The following is a 22929-nucleotide window of genomic DNA, read 5'->3' as shown; positions in this document are numbered from 1 at the left end:
ATGAAGCCCTGAGTTCAAAGTTCAATATAGCAAAAGAAGAAGAAAAAAGGAGAAGAAGGAGGAGAGAGGAGAGGAGGAGGAGGAGATAAGGAAAGGGTGTATGATGGCTAATGTAGTGGAAATACTATGTACTCATGTATGAAAATGGAAAAATGAGACCTGATAAAAATATTCCAGGAATTGGGGGTGGGGAATAAAGGAGAATGAGATGGAAGGAGTGAAATCAACTGTGATATATTGTAAGAACTTTTGAAAATGTCACAATGTACTCCCAGTACAACAATAATATGATAATTAATTAAAATCAATAAATAAATATTCAACTTAGCCAGGCACAGTGGTACATGTCTATAATTCCAGAACTCAGGAGGCAGGTAGGAAGACTGAAACTTCCAGGCCAGCTTGCACGCTATTAGTGAATTCAAACCAGCCTGGGCTAAACAGCATGACCCTGTCTCTCAAAAAGGACAGGAAAGATGCTCAACATAATTAACCATCAGGGAATTGAAAATTAGAACTATGATGAGATACTGCTTCATGCCCACTAGGATATAATTGAAAAAACAGATGATGATATGTGTTCGCAAGTACCTGGAGAAATTGGAAACATAACGTAGCAAGTGAATCTGTCATGTTGCTAGGAATACAAAAAAAAAAAAATCCTCCTAGTGTTGTGATTATAGGTATGTACCACCAAACTCAGCATCTTATTAAGTTGGACACACATTTCTTATACCACCCAGCATTCCAATTCTACCACTGCATTTTTACTGAAGTGAAACTGAAACCTGTACGTGAATGTTTTTGACAGCTTTGTTCATAATCACCCCAAATATTGAAATAACCCAAATGTTCTTTGATAGGTAGATGGACCAACCAACTATGATATATTCATTCAATGGAATATTACTCAGAAATTAAAAGAATGAAGTACTGATATTCAGAACAATATAATGGGACCTTATATTATGTGAAATATCCAAGCGACTCAATACTGCATCATTCCATTTATATGAAATTCTAAAAATGCTAAAACTATCATGATAGAACGATATTAATGGTCCATAAGGACTGCAGGTGTTGACCACAAGAGGGTGTAGAGGATGTTTGGGGGAAGTAATAGAATTGTTCTATAACTTGGTTATAATGATGGTCACACAAACTGCATTTGTCAAAATAGAAATGTGTACTAAAAAGGTAGGGAAGGAGTAAAAAGAGGGTGAGATGGAAGAAAATTCTGTGTCTTTTTCTACATATAAGTAAGGTTAAAAAAATAATACTGTAAATCCTTGTGTGCCCACTACCCAGCTTCATTAGTTATCAAAATAATGACAATATCCAAAAATATGTTTAAGCTGAGATTGCTATTGATACTTTCCATTTATATATATTTACTTTTATTTTTGTAGTACTGGGAATTGAATCTAGGACATAACACATTCTAGGGAAATGCTCTACCTCTGAGCTATACCCCCATTCCTTTTAAAAAAACTTAATTTTGAGACAAAGTCTCTTTGTGTTGTCCAGGCTGGCCTCAAACTTGTAATCCCCCTGTCTCAGCCTCCCAAGTGCTGGGATTACAGGCATGATCCACTGTGCCTGACAATGCTTCTCTAGTTTTAAGTAAGTTGATTATGGAGTAGGAAGAAAACTGATTAACAGAGAAACTATCAAGGGTCTCCCAAAAGCAGCTTCCAATTTTCAGACTTCCGGAGCAAACTGCAAAGAGCTCAGCAGCAAGAAGACCCATTTCCTCAAGGAGTAACAAAGGTTTCAGAAGCAGCTTTGCTGTGTAGCCCCTAATCTAGCATCAGATAGGCATTCCAGGAAACCAGGCCACCCAAGTATGGATCCTGAGGGTCCCATGGAAGCAGATGGCCGTGAAGAGCCAGTCCAACCTGCAAAACCCATTGCTTAAGTAAAACCCATGGGATGTGAGGCCCCAGTTCACACAGAGCCAGCACTACCTGGAGAAAGAGGCCACCTTGGGGGAAGAAACTGCGAGCACAAAGAGGCCACATGTCAAGGGACAGAAAGAGACAGCCGCAGGGCAACAGGCCTCCAGAAGTGGCCAGGATATGCTCAAGGACCAGATTTGCACACATAGTTGAATGACCATGCAGAGCCCTAGTACCATGTGGAAACTGAAGCCAGTCAGAGTCCATCCTCCCCCTTCATTGCAGGAGATGCAATGGGTTGTGGGGCCATGGCTTGAGACTCAAGGAACTGCCCCCGGCCTCTGGGTACTGAGCTGTCATGGAGTAGCAGGCTTCAGCCATCTATCCCTGTATCGCTTTCATCCCTCTCACTGGCTTGGCTTGGCATTTCATGTAGACCTCCTTCAGCACCCTTGTGTTTGGAGTCCCAGTGTTCACCCCATTGCTACCGACCTCCATCATCTGCTTCTACTAAGTACTGTTCCCCCATCCCAAAAACCAAACCCAATTTCTGCCTCAACTCTGCCTATATCAACCAGCCCCTCTGTTTAAAAACAGTTTAAAAACACTTAACTGAAGAAAGTCATTCAAACACTTCTCATGCCAGCTGATCCTCCCTTTTCCACAGCTAAGAATGGCATAAATGCTATGTCACTATATACAAAAACAAGACAAAGCTAAATGGATGCCCACTGCAGTATCAACAGGTCCAGTTTTACAGTGCACGCTCTGAGTTACGGTCCCTCCAAAAGTCATCTTTCCTCACAGCCTCCAGTCCAAGCAAAGAGCATTAAGAATCTGTCTCGGTTGTGTTGTTCTTTTTACAAACTATAGATACATACAGTTGGTAACTCAGGATTTCTAGCCAATAATAATAGAGTTAACACTAGCTTACAAATTGAAAAAAAAATGCTAGAAACATCTTCAAATGCCTTGACACACCAAGAGCAAAGTGAACACAGTGAAGAACACCTGAGAGTCCCTTTTTATTTTAAAAATGTTTGGAAATGTGTACAACTTTGATACAGTTTCTGGGTGCTCTGGACTTCCACGGTCACTTCCTGTAAACCACTGACAATCTCTAAGAACACATTGAGAGACTATAACATGATTGTGATCAAATTTTGTAATTAAACCTAATGAGGTCACTTGACACAACTCCAATAAAAGATGTATTAACCATGGTGCTCCCCTAATCTAAGGTGCTTACAAGGAAACAGATACACATTTTTTTATTCATCTTTCCTCTCCTTCCTCTTCTTCATCTTCCTTTTCTACCTTTTTCTGGGCAACTTTAGTGGGACCCTTTGTGCCATCAAACTTTCCTTTTGACTTATAGTCAGCAACATCGTTCTCATATTTCTCCTTCAGCTTTGCTGCCTTAGTGATGTAAGGCTGCTTCTCGCTGTTACTTAAGTTATTCCGCATCTCACCAAACTTTTTTTTTTACCATGTCTCCAATAGAGATGCCAGGGTTTGTGGATTTGATCTTGGATCACAATTCTGAACAGAACAGGAAGAATCCAGACGGCAGTCTTTTGGGGTCCTTTATCTTCCTGCCCTCTTAGTTGGCCCGTAATCCTTTTCTTTACTGTAGTGGACTTTTCTGCCTTTGCCATTTCATCAAATTTAGATTTCTCTTTCCCAAACATTGTCTTCTACCTCTCAGAGCACTTCTTGGAAAATTCTTTAAAATTGACAGGGACCTTGGGATTTTTCTTCTTATGTTATCTGCATGTCTGCACCAAGAAGGCATAAGCACACATCTTGCCCTTTGATTTCTTGGGATCACCTTTAGCCATCATGATTGTATTGTTCGCTAGTCTGAATGCCACTCCTTTTATAACACATTATCCATCAATTCATGGATGAATCCTTCCATGAGGGCACACCCTTCGTGACCAGTCACAGTCACCTCCCAGACGTCTCTCTGTTCCATGAACTTTTGGAATTATAGTCAAGCCACAGTACCATTCCAATTGACTTGAACAGAGTTATTACCTACAAGGAAAACAGAAATCATGTTTTCCAGCTAGGGGAAATGAGAAACAACAGCAACAGCAGCAACAAAAACACCTGGAAGAGGTAGTGGAATGCAAGAAGAACCAGTAAATAAGGAAACTAGTAAAATTCATTAAGTCTAAATAAATATGATATGGAAGAAAAACCATTGACCTGGAACTAAATACCAGAAGACTTTGACATAGACATTTGGGGTTGAGGAGTTCAGAAAGGTAAAATTTCAGTCTCAGAAATAATACGTAGGCATTTACATTAAGATAGTTTTGTGATTTAGTAAGGTAAAGCACCTATTATGTAGAACTCTGTTCTTGATGCTTTGGGGAAACTTCCCTCCTCTCCCTTCCCCTCCCCTCAACTAGATCAGTCTGTTAAACTAAAGGCAAACTTTGATAGTTAAAAGCAGAAGTCACATAATTAAATTACAGTGTTAGAAAGATGTAAAGGAAAAATATTTAATAATCATTTGAAATTATCAGAAATTACAAAGATAATAGAGACTGGAGCTTTGCTAAATAGCCCAGACCATTCTGAACTTGCTTTGTAGCTCAGGGTGGGCTAGAATTTGTGATCCTTTTGCCTTGGCCTCCTGAGTGCTAGGATTATGGGTGTGTGCCACCACATCTAGCTTGACATATTTTGTGGAGCACATTTATCATGTTCAGCTAATTTTTCTAAATTAACTAAAATCTTATTTTAGTTTATGAGAGGAATTTAAAGAATTGAAGCTTTTTAATTTTGTGATTATAAAAGAATTTAAGATATTTCTGGCAGCATATGAAAATAAAAGGGGTACTTTCTCTCATAATTATATTACCAAATATTTTAGTGTGTATATTCTTCTATATTATTTTTGATAATATTTAAATGCAGGTTTCAAAATAGTGTGTATTTAAAATAATACCTATTTACTCTTTTGAGACTTGGTTTTGTCACTTAGCACAATTATATTCTTTAATAGTGTTAAATCATGTGAGCTCTGTCTCTTTTTACTTCATTTTAATTCAAGCCCATTCAGTATTAATCAGCTTAGGATCTCTAATCCCAAAATACAAATCTTAAGGTTTATTCAAAATACTAGTGTGATTAGTTTACTTGAATTTGTTTAAGTTATGGAAATTATTATAGTTTTTCTCCCAAAATATCCATATTATGGTAGTATGGGGGAAAAAAAGCATTGAACATATTTTTTGGTGGAAGAGCATGTCAAAACTTGGGTCTGGGATGGAGATGGATGAATGTGCCTGATTTAGAGCAGTAGGTGGGAGGTCAATTTTGGAAAACAGACAGGATTCCATGACTTTTTCAGGCTTAAACTTGAAATCAGAGCCTGAGGTATTAGGGCACACCAGGATATATCAGCAAGGTTTGGAGTTCAGAAAGATGCATTAGGGTTAGCTGTAAGAGATCAAAGGTGAGCAGCAAATACCAGTAATGTCTTAGCAAAAAGGCACAGAAAATAGCTCCGGGTTCAAGCTAGGCACCAAGAAAAAGGTGAGGAATGGAATTACATTTGTATAATAACTTAATTTCTTGACCAGATGACTGGATATCAAAGTACCATACCTATTATGTGATCATCAACTTTAGGATAAGGTGCCTCTGTTCTGATTCTGAGCACCCTTTGGAAGGCTGATAAGTATATGTTGCTTCCTCACAAGATGGAGTTGTATAGGTTCTGGTGTTATAAGAAAAGGTAATGTACTTCTCTTTGGGAGTGCTTGCAGTTAAAACATATTAGCATGGAATCCAAAAGTGCAAACAATAATGAATTCTTATTATCAAAAACTTGATCTTAGATAACTTAAACTGGAATATCCTTCATATTTTAAGTTCATACCAAAACAAAGAATTTCAGGTTAGGTGATTAAGACATGGGACTTGTCAGGTAACTTTGGGGTCATGATGTAGATGTGACAGGGTAACTGAAGTACATATACTTCATGCCTCCTATACTGTGGGCCTGCTTTTTTCACTTGGCCCAACTCAACCTGATCTCAGAGTAGCAGGTACATTAAAGCTATCAGCATCCTTTACTGAACCCATTCCCAACAACACACCTCTGCTAGCCAAGTTGCCTTGGTTCTTCTGTGCCTTCACATATTATCTAGAATTTTGCAGCACATTTGTTATTATGAATAAATTCACAGGATAATTTTAAAAAGTAAATTAGAGGACAAAAAAAATCTTTCCCTGAAAGTGTAATAACATGGCTCACCAATAAATTAGGTGGAATCAAGAAAAAAATCAAAGACATCATTGAGCTTCAGCACTAATATTGTTTCACGCCCTGCCCATCATTTTTCCTCTTTACTCAAGTTTATATTCTTATATAAATGAGTGAATATAATTTAACTAACAGCAACAGTTCAGTAGTGGTAAAGGAATTATGAATGGTTTGTTTTCTTTCTTCTTCAGGCATAATAACCTTGGTGCCCGACCGAAAGGGCTATCCACTTTGGTGAAGAGTGGTGTTCCAGAAGCATTGAGGGCAGAAGTATGGCAGTTATTAGCAGGCTGCCATGACAACCAGGCAATGCTGGATCGATACAGAATTCTTATCACAAAGGTAGGAAACTATTTTCATGGGGTAATATATTAAGTAAATCCTGTTTTTCACAGCTTCAGTGTTATAAATGTTTTGAGTATTCTTAAAAAGTACTGGATGCATGGCTCAAGTGGTAGAGCACCTGTTAGCAAGTGCAAGGCCTTGAGTTCAAACCTCAATACCAACAACAACAACAAAAGATATATATATATATGTATGTATGTATATATGTATGTATGTATATATAAAAACCTGTACATATCTAAATTGGTGTTGTGCAGTCAATACTTTCGCCTTTTGTTCTGAATACTTGTTGGATAGTGGTAAGCAATACCTATAAGCAACATTGAACACTTTATGTCATGGTTTCATTTTCATTCCTGTGACTTTATAATTTCTCTTCACCAAATCAGAATAAACAGTTGGCCATCTGTGTCCTGGATTTTGCACTAGTGGATTCAACCAACGTGGATCAAATGTGTTAGAAATGTGTTTGTACTGAATATGTACAGGCTTATTTCTTGGTGTTATTTCCTAAATAATAGAGTATAACAACTATTTGCATAGTATTTAAATTTCATTAGGGATTATAAGAAATCTAGAGATAGTCGAAAGTATATGGGTGAATGTGCAAATACTACACCATTTTGTATAAGGGACTTCAGCATCTGTGGATTTGGGTACCTGCCTAGGGTTCTAGAACCAATTCTCTACAAATACAAAGGGACAACTATATTTGTATTATAAGTGTTTTTAAAAGTCTGTAGTAACTTTTATTGTAAAAGATTTATAGTTAAAATTTTACAGTTACTCTAGAATAAGTTTTAAATGAAATGAAAAGGCCTTCCATGCTTATGTCTTTGTGTATTTAAATGATGTGGATAGTTATCCAGAGTTTTATTCCTCAGGTGACCTTGGTTCCAATGTAAATTTCTTTGCTTATATCCAAATAACTGGTTTTAGACCCTAGGTTAAGGTAAGTGTTAGCCTTCTTTTAGATCTTTGCTCCTAGTTTCTTAATCTATTCTAAATCCTGGACTTTAAATAATAATAATAATTTGCTTTTCTGAAAACTTGTGGATAAGTTAGATTTTTCATAATGAAGACTTTGTTCCTAAGAATATATCAACTTAAAAACTGTTGTATCCTGTGTAATTGTGTCCCCCTTTGCTTCCCTTATTTCCACAAATACCTTCCAAGCACTTAATTTATTCCATCACTGGAAATGCAGGTTTTTTAAAAAACAACTTTTACTACTTTTTAAAAGATTAGTGGTCTCCCCAGTAGGATATGCCAGGTAATCCATTGGTGTGTATGGAGAAAATCTTTAAAGTTCCATTTTTATTTGTTAAATAGCAAACACAAAGCATATTGTTACAATAATGTTTTTTGTGTTGTGTACTGAGGACAGACTAGATTGTTGGATGTGATGGCCATATGTCCCGTTGTGGTTCAGGAGTGACCTGAACTTGAGGAATTTGCAAGCCTAGAGTGGAATAACTGTGGTTCCTATATTCATACATTCACTTTCAAAATATTACTATTTTCTCATGCTGGATTAGGTGGATTTAAAGGTTAATATAGTTTTAACTCAACCGTTATGTAAAATGGGTGAATGGTTTTAAGTGAGTGTTGTTGAAAGATGTATGTATTACTTTAAGAAAGAATATTATGGAAATTAATGACGAAGAAAATACTTTCGGAAATGAGCTCATATAGAGGATACTTTGAAACATTTAGTAATTTAAACATCACTACGTGGCTTAGTCACTGAAAATTTCATGCATGCATTACCAATAAAGACTTTCAAATCTTCATACTTAATACCCTTAATTCAGAAATTTCAAGTGTGTTTAAACTTGTATAGAGAGTTACAGAGAATTGGGGACGGGTTGTTAAAAGTATAAGACATAACAACTGATTTATTCATAAGAATACTTAGTGTGTGGGCAGTAGCTTTGAGGTAGAGCACATGTATAAAACCAGGGGTTTAATCTTCAGCACCAAAAAGAACCAAAAAACATAAACCAACCAACCAAAAAACAACCTCAAAACAAAAACAAACATATCTAGTCAGAGTAGGTAATTCCTTAGCCTGATTTCAGCAACCCGCAACATCCTTTTTTTTTGGCAGTATTGGGGTTAAACTCAGGGCCTATGCTTACTAGGTAAGTGCTGTGCCAGCCGAGTCACACCCCCAGGTGAACAACATACTTGATGTTTGAAGCTGAGAAAATTGATTCCACTTCTACTTGGGTCTATAGGTCTTTTTTTAGATGTAAGTTTTTTTTAGATATGATAAAATTAAAACCGAATTAAAAACCTAATTTAAAAACAAGTTTTCAAACTGCTGTTTTATAAACTGCTAAGCAAATGAATGAAAAAATAATAAGCAATACTGTATGATCTATTTACATAGACTAATATAGAAAAATAGTATGGGATATTCTAAAGAAACAGAAGGTAGGCTAATAGTTGCCAGGAAATAGGGGAGGAGGGAAACTAATTGTCACTGCTACCAGGTATGGTGTTTATGCTGGGGGTAATGGAAATGTTCTGGAATTAGATAGTAGTGACATTTGCTTAACATTGTGAATATGACAAAAACCACTGAGTTGCATACTTTTAAATGATGAATTTTGTTATATGACCTTTATCTCAATAGAAAAATGACAATAAATAATAAAAAATACCCATATTCAATTCAATAATATTTTTATTGTATTTTTTGAAGCACAGTTTTTGCATCCTATCTAAATTTCAATGCTTTATAAAGTGTATCTAACATGTGAGTGATATAGCACTTATGCATAATAAAAATATATACATATATTGGAAGTTTATACTCAGAAAAGTTATGATTGTTGGGTTATCTGATCAAACATGTCCAGATACTTTAATTGGATATTACATCACATTTTCTTTTTTTTTTTTTTCTTTTTTCTTTTATTATTCATATGTGCATACAAGGCTTGGTTCATTTCTCCCCCCTGCCCCCACCCCCTCCCTTACCACCCACTCCGCCCCCTCCCTCCCCCCCCAATACCCAGCAGAAACTATTTTGCCCTTATCTCTAATTTTGTTGTAGAGAGAGTATAAGCCATAATAGGAAGGAACAAGGGTTTTTGCTGGTTGAGATAAGGATAGCTATACAGGGCATTGACTCACATTGATTTCCTGTGTGTGGGTGTTACCTTCTAGGTTAATTCTTTTTGATCTAACCTTTTCTCTAGTACCTGTTCCCCTTTTCCTCTTGGCCTCAGTTGCTTTAAGGTATCTGCTTTAGTTTCTCTGCGTTAAGGGCAACAAATGCTAGCTAGTTTTTTAGGTGTCTTACCTATCCTCACCCCTCCCTTGTGTGCTCTCGCTTTTATCATGTGCTCATAGTCCAATCCCCTTGTTGTGTTTGCCCTTGATCTAATGTCCACATATGAGGGAGAACATACGATTTTTGGTCTTTTGAGCCAGGCTAACCTCACTCAGAATGATATTCTCCAATTCCATCCATTTACCAGCGAATGATAACACTTCGTTCTTCTTTATGGCTGCATAAAATTCCATTGTGTATAGATACCACATTTTCTTAATCCATTCATCAGTGGTGGGGCATCTTGGCTGTTTCCATAGCTTGGCTATTGTGAATAGTGCTGCAATAAACATGGATGTGCAGGTGCCTCTGGAGTAACAGTCTTTTGGGTATATCCCCAAGAGTGGTATTGCTGGATCAAATGGTAGATCGATGTCCAGCTTTTTAAGAAGCCTCCAAATGTTTTTCCAGAGTGGTTGTACTAGTCTACATTCCCACCAACAGTGTAAGAGGGTTCCTTTTTCCCCGCATCCTCGCCAACACCTGTTGTTGGTGGTGTTGCTGATGATGGCTATTCTAACAGGGGTGAGGTGGAATCTTAGCGTGGTTTTAATTTGCATTTCCTTTATTGCTAGAGATGGTGAGCATTTTTTCATGTGTTTTCTGGCCATTTGTATTTCTTCTTTTGAGAAAGTTCTGTTTAGTTCACGTGCCCATTTCTTTATTGGTTCATTAGTTTTGGGAGAATTTAGTTTTATAAGTTCCCTATATATTCTGGTTATCAGTCCTTTGATGTATACTTTCAAATTTATTTGAATATAGTTTCTCAAAGTAGTCTCTGATGATTTCCTGGACTTCCATGGTGTTTGTTGTTATCTCCCCTTTTGCATTCCTGATTCTACTCATTTGGGTTTTTTCTCTCCTCATTTTAGTCAGGTTTGCCAGGGGTCTATCGATCTTGTTTATTTTTTCAAAGAACCAACTTTTTGTTTCATTAATTCTTTGTATGGTTTTTTTGGTTTCTATTTCGTTGATTTCAGCTCTTATTTTTATTATTTCTCTCCTTCTATTTGTTTTGGGATTTGCTTGTTCTTATTTTTCTAGGAGTTTGAGATGTATCATTAGGTCATTGATTTGGGATCTTTCAATCTTTTTAATATATGCACTCATGGCTATAAACTTTCCTCTCAAGACTGCCTTAGCTGTGTCCCATAGGTTCCGGTAGGTTGTGTTTTCATTTTCATTGATTTCTAGGAACTTTTTAATTTCCTCTTTTATTGCATCGATGATCCATTCTTCATTAAGTAATGAGTTATTTAGTTTCCAGCTGTTTGCATGTTTTTTGTCTTTACTTTTGTTGTTGAGTTCTACTTTTACTGCATTGTGGTCAGATAGTATGTACGGTATTATTTCTATTTTCTTATATTTGCTGAGGCTTGCTTTGTGCCCTAGGATATGGTCTATTTTGGAGAAGGTTCCATGGGCTGCTGAGAAGAATGTATATTGTGTAGAGGTTGGATGAAATGTTCTGTAGACATCTACTAGGTCCACTTGATCTATTGCATATTTTAGATCTTGGATTTCTTTATTGAGTTTTTGTTTGGATGACCTATCTATTGATGATAATGGAGTGTTAAAGTCTCCCACAACCACTGTGTTGGCGTTTATATATGCTTTTAGGTCTTTCAGGGTATGTTTGATGAAATTGGGTGCGTTGACATTGGGTGCATATAGCTTGATAATTATTATTTCCTTTGGTCTATTTCCCCTTTTATTAGTATGGAGTGTCCTTCTTTGTGTCGTTTGGTCAATGTAGGTTTGAAGTCTACTTTGTCAGAGATAAGTATTGCTACTCCTGCTTGTTTTCGGGGGCCATTGGCTTGGTAAATCTTCTTCCAGCCTTTCATCCTAAGCCTATGCTTATTTCTGTCGGTGAGATGAGTCTGCTGTAAGCAACAAATTGTTGGATCTTCCTTTTTAATCCATTTCGTCAAGTGGTGCCTTTTGATGGGTGAATTAAGTCCGTTAACATTAAGCATTAGTACTGATAGGTATGTGGTGATTCCTGTCATTTAGTTGTCTTAGTTGTTTGAAGGTTTGATTGTGTGTACCTAAGTTGAGGTTACTCTCTACTGTCTTGCTTTTTCTTTTCCTGTGGTTTGGTGCTGCCTGTCTTTTCATGGTTAAGTTGGGTGTCACTTTCTGTGTGCAGAATCCCTTGAAGAATCCTTTGTAGTGGTGGCTTTGTGGTCACATATTGTTTTAGTTTCTGCTTATCATGGAAGACTTTTATTGCTCCATCTATTTTGAATGATAGTTTTTCTGGGTAGAGTATCCTGGGGTTGAAGGTATTTTCATTCAGCGCCCGGAAGATCTCACCCCACGCTCTTCTTGCTTTTAACGTTTCTGTTGAGAAGTCTGCTGTGATTTTGATGGGTTTACCTTTGTATGTTACTTGTTTTTTCTCTCTTACAGCCTTCAGTATTCTTTCCTTAGTTTCTGAACTTGTTGTTTTAATGATGATATGTCGTGGAGTAGTTCTATTTTGATCTGGTCTGTTTGGTGTCCTGGAGGCCTCTTGTATCTGTATGGGAATATCTTTCTCTAGATTTGGGAAATTTTCCTTTATTATTTTGTTAAATATATTACGCATTCCCTTTGCCTGTACCTCTTCTCCTTCTTCGATGCCCATGATTCTCAAGTTTGGTCTTTTGATGGAGTCGGTAAGTTCTTGTGTTTTCTTTTCACAGGTCTTGAGTTGTTTAATTAATAGTTCTTCGGTTTTTCCTTTAATTACCATTTCATCTTCAAGTTCTGAGATTCTGTCTTCTGTTTGTTCTATTCTGCTGGATTGGCCTTCCGTTTTGTTTTGCAGTTCTGTTTCGTTCTTTTTTCTGAGGTTTTCCATATCCTGGCTGTTTTCTTCTTTATTGTTGTCTATTTTTGTCCTGAGTTCATTTATTCATTTATTCATTGTGTTCTCTCTTTCACTTTGGTGTTTATACAATGCTTCTATGGTTTCCTTTATTTCTTCTTTTGCTTTTTTCAAATTCTCTATTTTTATTGTCTTGGAATTTCTTGAGTGTCTCCTGTACATTTTGGTTGACCCTATCCAGTATCATCTCTATAAAATTCTCATTGAGTACTTGTAGTATGTCTTCTTTTAATTTATTCTTGTGGGCTTCATTGGGTCCTTTGGCATAGTTTATCTTCATTTTGTTGGAGTCTGGATCTGAGTTTCTGTTTTCTTCATTCCCCTCTGGTTCCTGTACTAATTTTTTGCTGTGGGGAAACTGTTTTCCCTGTTTTTTCTGTCTTCCCATCATTGTCCTTGGTGTTGTTACTGTCCCTGTACTGTGTGTAATTAAGTATTTTCTAGCTTGTAATAATAACAATGGTAATATTTAGAATGGAAGAGTGAGCTGAGATGGAAAGCAAGAAGTTAAAGAAAACAAATATACAGACAAGAGGGAGAAAGCAGAACAAGGTATCAGACAAGAGAGTTTCAAAGGTATAAACAGGGAGTGTTAGTGTACTAATCGACAGTAAGGTGAACAGACATTAGAGAGACAGAGAGAGGATTGAAAATCAAAGATAAACAAAATAAAAAATAAGTAAAAGTAATATCTATATATAAAAATGAATTAAAATAAAATGGAAAATAGAAAATTAAAAAAAAAAAAAAAACCAAAAAACTTCCAAGTTTATATGCAATGCAGTTTCAGTCTTAATAATTTGGGTGTCCGTCTCAATCTCCAGTCCTGGAGTTGGTGCCTCAGATGTTGTTCTGTAGTTGTCTCATCAAAGGGGATGCATAAAGTAGAACAAAACTACACACTCACACACACACAAAAAAAAGCCCCACCAAGTGTCCCCAGTTCAAATGCAATACAGTTTCAGTAAGTTTTTTGGCTTGCAGGTGTAATTCGGTTAAAAGAAAAAAAAGCGTCTGGAGGCAGTTCTGAGAGTGGTATCTGCAACTGTGGCTTGCCTGCCTGCTGCTCTCAGCCTGTAGCTGGCGGCGTTATTTATGCAGATCTCTGGGGTGAGCTTAGCACTCACCTGGTCCCACAGGCTTTGTTTGCTCAGAGTTCTCCTGTGTGGGAGCCTCTGCTACAGGCTTTCCCCTTTCCAAGCACTGGGAAAGGTGACACTGCCCCTGCGTTGTCAGGCCTGCGTGTTAATTTACAGTTCATGTGGGAGGTGGGTCTTCCTCCCTCTCCTGTGGAGTTTTCCTCCCACTGCCACTTTCAGAAGCTTTCCTGCTCCTGCTTTCTGGGTGGTGCTGCTGCTCCTGCCGGCTGCCATGTTTGTTTACAGTTCTCGTGGGATGTGGGTCTTCCCTCCTCTCCTGTGCAGTTTTTCTCCCTCCTCCACTCTCACAAGCTTTCCTGCTCCTGGTTGCTGGGTGCGCCCCGCTCCCGCCAGAGCCTCTCCGCCCGCCCGGCTTGTTTATTTACAGTTGCGGGAAGGATTCCCTTCCCCCAATCTTCAGCGCTCAGGGCGCCCCACCCTCTTTCCAGCGTGTCTTAACTGTTCTCTTTGCTTATTACTCAGTTTCTTTTTTTTTTTAACCCGGGTGGAGGTCCGTCTGTCCAGGGGGCTATGCTGCTCTGGCCCAGTCTTGTCTGTGGGACTACTGCGGTACCGCGAAGCTCACCTGGTCCGCGTCTTCCCAAGCCGTATGGGCGCCGGCCACTGGCGGCCCCGGGGGCCTCCTCGTTTCTCCGTTTAACGTGAAGTGGAGATTCTCTGCACCGGCTGGAGATGTGAAGGGGTCAAAGTTATGCCTTTTCTCCGTGATTATGCCTGCAAAGTGTGTCTCCAGCGTCTCTCCAAGATTTCACTATAGGAGGGTCGCTTTCTGCTTCCTCCCTCTAGCCGCCATCTTGGAATTCTCCTCTAGCCACCATCTTGGAATTTTTCACTCACTTTTTCATATAAGTAAGAAAGTATATACTTTCAAAGGCTGCTCATGCCTTTTCCTTCACTGAAAGGATTCATAGATTCATACTTTTAAGGGTTTTTTTTTTCCGGGGGGGGGACTGGGTTTTGAACTCAGGGCCTTACAAGGAAGGTGCTCTACTACTTGAGCCACTCCACCAGCCCTGTTTTATGTTTAGTATTTTTGAGATAGGGTCTCTCTAACTATTTGCACGGGCTGGCTTCGAACTGTGATCCTCCTGATCTCTGCCTCCCGAGTAACTAGGATTACAGGTGTGAGCCACCTGCACCCAGAAGCTTTTAAGATTTTTAAGTGTGTTGATTCATACCTTTAAGATTTTAAACCTTGAGAAAGATATAAAGATTACTGTCATACTATATTATTTATGAACTCCTCATAATACATGTTCATAAATGTTATAAAATTTTTACAATTTATACCAAATATCATGGTAATTTTGAATATACAACTTGTAGAAAAATCTTTTAGATCAAGGGACAGAATATCAAAAAATACTTTCATTCAATAAAATATATGGGCTGAGGAACTACATTCCCAGACTCTTTTCCATCTGGAATTCTGGCTGTGAGTTACTTTTCTGCCAGTGAAGATTGGATGTAGACAAAAAGCCATATTATTTTTCTCTGAGCAAGGGTGAGCTTCACAAGTTGTAAAGTTTTGCGTCTGTCTCTGAGCATTCATTCTCAATCACTTACCTTTATTCTGTCATTCTTGTTGTTTTCTAACCTTAGCACCAACAACATCCTCCTGATTCTTTGGACTGTAGCTGTGGTAGCAAGCCTAGAAACTAGGCTTTCTATTTTGATTTTTCCACCTGTTCCAGTGTTTAAGTACCTTAGTCCCTGCATTAGGTACTTTTTGGACTACTTATAGCAATCTTGTTTCCCTGACTGAACCCTGTCTGATACACTTGGCATATGTCTGCCATCTTGTCACACGATGACAGTCTGCATTCAGAATTATATTTGGAAAAGAAGAAAGGAAAGAAAAAGACTACACAAGTTCAGACTAAAGGCGCAGTACTTCATAATGCCACGTCTTCCAAGACTTGTGATGCCAGCCACAAGTTTGGGTTCTCCAAGATCATCCTGATTTCAGCCCAGCTAGCTCCAAATTTGAGGGTCCTTATAGATTAATTCAGGTTTGATAATTTGCTAGAATTACTCACAGAACTCAGCTAAGTGCTATATTTATGATTATTGTTTTACATTTTAATAGTAAAAGAATACATATCAGAACCAAACAGTGGAAGAGAAGCATGGGGCAAAATAATGATCCAGGAAGTTCTAAATGTGATGCCTTCATCATCCTCAAACATGTCACCCTTCTGGCTGTGTCCTCAAGGACACACCATGCTGGTGTCAGTGTATAGCAATACATACATGTATCCTTACCACAGGAAGCCCACCAAGCCTTAGCTTCCAGAGTTTGTATCACATAGTCATGACTGATTGTGTCATTGTGCACCTGATTGAACTCGATCTCTGGGCCCCCTTTTTTCTTCTCCTAGAATAGGGCTGATATCACATGTCTCAAAGCCCCAACCCCTTAATCACATGGTTGCCCTTTATGGCTTGTCCTGTTCCCCCCACCCCCCTTTCCTGAGTTTTCTCATTAGTGCAATGAACTGTCTAGGAGGCCATTATGAATCACCTCATTAGCATTAGACTTGGTTGGAGTGGTGGGGCTCACCATGAATAACAAAGACATTTATATTATACAGGAAATTCCAGGGGCTTAGAGATTACCTCCCAACATCTTGAACAGAAGTTAAACATGTCTTGAGTATCTCTGAACCAAGTCTATCACCCTTTTAAACAATTTTCCCTTTACTCCCCAAAAGTAACCTCATTTATATCTCTTTGGCCAGTATTACCTCTGTGGAAACCTAATATTTTTAAAGATATTCCCATTTATCCCTGAAATCAAAGTGGGTTTTTTATTGTTGTTGTTTTTTGTGGTACTGGGGTTTGAACTCATGGCCTATTCCTTGAGCCACTCCACTATCCCCTTTTTGCAATGGGTTTTTTTCGAGATAGGGTCTTGAGAGCTATGTGCCTGGGCTGGTTTCACACTGTGATCCTCCTGATCTCTGCCTCCTGGGTAGCTAGGATTACAGGAATGAGCTACTGGTCCCTGGCTAAATCTAAGTTTCTTAATGAAGAAGAGAGGATAGCTATTGTGTAAATAACTCCCTTTCCCTAAATTCCCTCTTACTACTGGCAGTAGTTGAAATCTGTTATGGAACCATAATAGTGGTTTATTTTAGAATGACAAATATTTTCTTTACTCTTTTTTTCTTTTTTGTGTGTGTGTGTGTGTGTGTGGTACAGGAGTTTGAACTCAGGGCATCATGCTTGCTGGTGCTCTACCACTTGAGCCATTCCCACCAGCCTGAATGACAAATATTTCCTAATTGCTAGTTGAGATTGACTAGCAATGTATAATTAAGGTCAAAATTATTTTCATATTCAGTTTATAAATCTATGACAATATAAACATTTTAATGTTACTCCTATTGTTAAAGTACAGTTTATTAAAAGCAACATTTTTACATAAATAGTATAGAAATGTGTTACTCTGGTCATATCCCGTTACTCAAGCTCTCAAGTCATAACATTGCTGTGACAGGAACTATAATGTATATTTAATTTCATTGTCTTGCTTATATCATTGCCAAAGGTAATAATAAGGCTAATAATGTCATTATTTAAAAAAATGAGTTTCTCCTTTTTCTGTGCTTAGGAGTAGAAATGAGACAGCAAGTGCTGTAATCAGATTAATCCTCCCATTACTTAGGCTTTCTCTATCACCTTGTTCCCCTATTATTCAGCAGGTTACAGTGCATTGTGTTTTATTATCTTTATATATAGATGGATTGTTTCAATACTGATATAAGTCTTATACATCCTTATATACCTTAATACCTGTCTGACCCACAAATATCTTTGATTTTTTGACTATTATACCACTATGTCAGCCGTTGCCTCAGCAGAGGAAGCTATCATAGTGTGTTTTTAATCTCCCCTCTCCTTCCCTCCCACCTCCAAATTGACAGGCTACATCTGTCAATTGACAGGCTACATGGGTCAATGCTTGTTCCCTTCTTAAATAGGAAGGACTTAATAATATAAGTTTATTTCAGTTAGAACAAATATACATAATGAAAAACCTCAGAAAATACATGTCATATCAAAATGATGTCATAAGAGAATACTTGCTCATTTAGGTTTGATATAATAGAATTTCAACCACTTTACAGTGTCCAGAAGTACCTGCTGTATGCCATGTATTGTGCTAGGATGGTAATATACATTAATTTTTTTAAAACTCAATTAAATATTTCACTGATTGGCTAAAATAAAAAAGCCTATATTTGCAAAGGATCAACCCAGTTTTATAAACAACAAAGAACATTTATTTAAACTTGTATCATAGATCAAAATGGGCAGTAGATATAAATACTACTTGATAGTTGCTGCCAAAAATCCTTTTTGGAATAATAAATAAAAAACAATCACAAGAGTGTTTGTTTTAAGATTCTTCAAGTTCTCTGCTTTCTTGAGCATTGTATGGACAGATGAATCTTCACTGTGTTTATTCCTGTCAGATTATTGGTACTGCTCAGAGTGAAGTCTGTCTTCTCTCTGTTATCCAGTGTATTATTGTAGCTGATGGCTTTTAATAAAACATGTAGCTAAAGAAAAAATTTTACTCTACTTTAATGGAATATACTGCAATTATAATACTGCAAATCCTTGGAGGAAATGTTTAAATTGTTTTTTTTTAATGATTGAATAACATTTACTGACTATTTGATTAAAATGTCAAATTACAGTATCATTTATATGGTTTTTTATTTGCTAAGCTTTTACTGAACAATTCTCCATACATCATATAACCAAGTAAATGTGCACTTTTTTCTTTATGTGGCTTACTTTTTCAAAATTTTATGTGGTTTGTTAGTCAAATAACACTCAACACTAGATTTCATTGAGAGTCAGAACATTTCTTAATTACATGGCTGCTCTGTTCTCTGTCATCACTTTGTCTAGTTGTGGGAAATGAGCTTTTTGATAGAATGAGGTTATTCCAGCTGGGTGTGTACCAATGGTATTTATAAAAAACCACAGGCTTTTGTAGTGGTATATTACTGATGTAGCCATAAAACTAAGAATTTCTTCAGACAATTTACAGTTTAGATTTTACTAGTCAACAATGAATGAATAAATGAATAAAATTACTTATTTTATAATAAAAATATAAGAGGAGTAAGGAGAATAAAGGGTAATTGTGTTGTATTATTAATGCTTTGAGCATGAAAATACTAGAAGATTTTTATTAAAGGAATAAGAATTAGTGAAACATTCTTTAAAGAAATATACCTTTTATTTTCTCTTTTCTTGGATAATAGGATAGTGGTTTCTTATTACATAATTATATCTTTGAATATTAATTTTTTCACAGCATGTTTTTTATCACATTGGTCTCATCTAATGAGGTCTTTTTATTTTCTCTTATATCTAAAGTGATATCTGCATGTATAAAAACTGCAACTATTTGTGAATGTGAGAATCAACAGTTTTCCTGTCAACTCCCTAGTCCTGATAGATGTGTAAAATTTTTTTAAAACATCATAATTATTTTATGTACTTAAGTTTTGTGTTCAATTTTTAGTAACAAATATAAATTTTGATACCTCAACTATAAACAATACTTTAGGTAAATTAAGGACATCTTTCATGTTATAGAATTAGAGTAGGAGCATACTGCTTTGAGAGAAGGCTTGATGTTCTTATTGAGCACAGATCATTCCGTAGTGTAATAAAATTTACTGTTACATAGCTATAGTTAAGCATAGCTTTTGAATTAAAGAGAAAATGAAAATATATATGTGTATAAAATTATATATATATATATATATATATACACACACACACACATACACACATATATATATATAATTTCAGGGGCAGTACTGGTGTTTGAACTCAGGGCTCCACACTTGCAAGGCAGGTGCTCTGTGGCTTGAGCAACATTTCCACCTCCAGTATTTTTCTTTCTTATTTATTTATTTATTTTTTAATTTTTTTATTGTGCTGGGTGGGAGTACATTGTGGCCTTTATAAAAGCTAATATATTTTTTAAATCCCACAAATTTTCAGAGCTTGAAATTACATTCTTCGATCCCAGTTTCATAGTAACTTTGTTGACTTTAGTACATATTATTAAGAGCATACTTAATGTTTTATTGGGCACTATGGTGTGATGAGTTTTTTTGCAGAGCTTTTGTTTTTCTTTCTATTCAAATGAATGTATATGTAGATGTGTTTGCCATTAATAAGTGTCATGGTGAAAAAAGTGACAGATCACAGATACGTATGAGTCAGATAACAAATATCTGTCTTCCTAACCCCCATTCCAACATATCACACCTTTATGCTAGTGTTTTTGGTAATTGTTCCACTTGCAGTTTTTTTCCTTGATTATTTTATGAATCTCTTTATTTTTGACTCTCCATTTATGTCTTCCACTCTCTTTATTAGCTGCTTCCCTTTTGCAACTGTCCATAATGTAGTCCTGTAAAGTGGTTTTCATTATTTGTAGTTTTATGTTTGTAGGGTCTCATATTCTCTCTGCATTTCTCAGATTAATCTGCATTTTAGTTGCAAGGCTTTTAATTTTTTTTATCTGAGAAGATGATAGTAGGCTGTGCCGTCATGCAGAAACTATGTCATTTTGTTGTACTTAGTATCCCTAGAGTCTAACACAAGCCCTTAATATGTGTTGAATGACTAATTCAATTCCATGATTAAAAACAAAACAAAATGAAAAAACCAAAAGAAAGAAAGAAAGAATGAATGAAGAATCTTAGAACAACAACAAAACAGGAACAGTAATTGACTGTTGTACTATAATTGAAGGATTTGAGTGAAGTTACTACCTTTTGAATTGTATTGTAGGAAACCTCAAGTTGTACACCATAGATAATTAATTGAAATCTCACTTTTTTTTCACATTTAATAACTAGTTCCTAGGGACCAAATTAAAAAACTAGTCATTAAAAAGTTGTCTTAATTTATATAGTTTTCACAATAATTACCTATTACTTATGGAATAGATACATAATTGTTAATATGAATATATAAACACATACTCCAGCATAAATTCATTTCCTAGATCCTATTTCTTTTTTCTGTTAAATAAAGATAAAATAAATGAAAACCCAAAAGACCATTAGGTAAATTTAAGGTTATTTTGGTCTTGGAAAAATTCAGTTTCTCTGTGAAATTTCTTGAGTTTCTTCAGTAAAGATGCTATCTAAATACCATATTGGGATATTATTGGTGCTGCAAAAATATTTTGGATTCTAAAGCTTTACTCTATAAACTGGCTTTTGATTTAATTAATATGTTGTTCTTTTAGTTTTATTCATTAGATCAATTCAAACTACATTATCAGTTCAATATGTTTTAACTTTAAAGAATAATTGTAACAATTTATCTGATTCTTGATTAAAGGGCTTTTCCCTCTGTATTAAATTTTTATTTACTTAGATATACATTTTATCAGTAATATTTCCATTAGCACATAGTGGACTTCAGTTTTTACATACAAATGCTTTTATTCCTAATGAGTGGTAAAGAGACTAAGTAAAAGTTGCTCAGACTTTTTTATTCCTGGGTTGAAATATTATGGGTGTGCATACTTTCTTCCCTAAAAGAGAGCTTTAATTGTTACTAATGTCAGAAGAATTCAGTCACTTCTACCCTGTGAGAAGCTGATCTCTGACATGTTTATGAAACTGCTTAATCTTTTAATAGATGACTAATTTTTCGAAGACAGCATCATGAAGCTATTATCTTGATATCTGCAAAAATGATGTGAAAAGGAACAATTTTCATTTGACTCTAAATCTTCAGTTCTTATGTGCATAAGTAGAATGGAAGTTTTGGATTGAAGGCTTACCTTAAATTTTCTACACATGTGTCTACTTAGTATGTAGGCACTCTAAGTAAGGTTTCATTTCTTTATAGTGATTGATTAGCTTTACTTTTCAGGGACCTCAGATCTTCTTTACTTTGAAGGGTTTCAGTTTTCAAGTATTTGCAGGGATGATTGGTATGTTTATAAAATGTCAGTTTCATTCAGTCCTGTGCATTCAAGAGGGTGATTGAGGGCTTAGTGTGTGCTGAGGCCCTGGGTTCAATCCCCAGCACGGCAATAAAAGAAATAAAAAAAATCTGCCAAACAAACAAAAGAACCAAACCCCCCCCCAAAAAAAAACCTCAAAAGGGTAACAGACCTTTATTTCATACAATTAAAATTAAGATTTTTCTGAGTAAAATATACAAGGACTTTCCCTAGATAATACACATACTCTGTTTTTCTGTTAAGGCTGATGATATATCTGGTGATATTGAGCTGCAGTTTTTCTAAGTCACTTCATCCATGAAAAGACATTTTCCCATTTGAGCAGAAAATAGATTGAATTTAATCCTGGGGGAAAGATGATGTTTAACTATTACTATGAAGGGAACTAGTGTTCAGTCTCAGTGGCACAGTGTAATCTTGCATTGAGTGTTCTGGGACTAATTAATCAGGAAATGACTCTAATTTAAAAGGAAACTGCTCATCAGCTGCCTGCTCTAGCTGTTTTATAGAAAGGAACTATGGACCTGACTCCTTGCATTTTAGCGTGTAGCAGCTCTTTCACTGCGTATGTCCTAGTTGGAAGGGATAATATAAAGATTGCTAGCAGACCTTATTTTGTAGTGATAAATTTTGATATTTAATGACCATCTTTTTGGATGTAAATTTGCATGAAAGCAATAATCTTTGAGTTAGAATATTTCGATTGATCTGTAAAGCTTTTTAACTCCTGGAATAAACAGTGATACTTAGAAATAATCCTAGTAGAAAACATTTCTGTATGTATATGAATATATTTAAATATAAACAAACACATATAAAATCTATTATGCCAGGTCAAAACAAAAAGTTTAAGAACTGTTAGTGAATTAATTTATTTAAATCATATTGACATTTCTGATACCATAACTGTTTCTTTGGATTTGATGATTACTATATTAGAGTGAGTATTTTAATTTTAAAAGAGTATGCACGTTATGTAAGTATTACATGTATTGTT

At 36.2% G+C, this 22929-nt stretch overlaps 1 protein-coding gene and 1 pseudogene across 10 annotated transcripts in view; one reads left to right on the top strand and one right to left on the bottom strand.

Annotated features, from left to right (window-relative positions):
- Window positions 1-22929, top strand: part of Rabgap1l (RAB GTPase activating protein 1 like) — a 750530-nt gene that overhangs the window by 272011 nt on the left and 455590 nt on the right. For all 10 annotated transcript variants that reach the window (XM_074047408.1, XM_074047407.1, XM_074047406.1 and 7 more), the window contains one exon: window positions 6375-6525. In XM_074047408.1, the coding sequence (XP_073903509.1) occupies window positions 6375-6525 (151 nt within the window). The remainder of the gene's footprint in view (window positions 1-6374; window positions 6526-22929) is intronic.
- Window positions 3174-3961, bottom strand: LOC109687890 (high mobility group protein B3 pseudogene; annotated as a pseudogene).

Source organism: Castor canadensis, chromosome 11, assembly GCF_047511655.1.
Source record: "Castor canadensis chromosome 11, mCasCan1.hap1v2, whole genome shotgun sequence".
NCBI classification, from domain to species: domain Eukaryota; kingdom Metazoa; phylum Chordata; class Mammalia; order Rodentia; family Castoridae; genus Castor; species Castor canadensis.
Note: the sequence above shows the minus strand (reverse complement) of the source record. Positions and strands in the feature narration are given on the sequence as shown.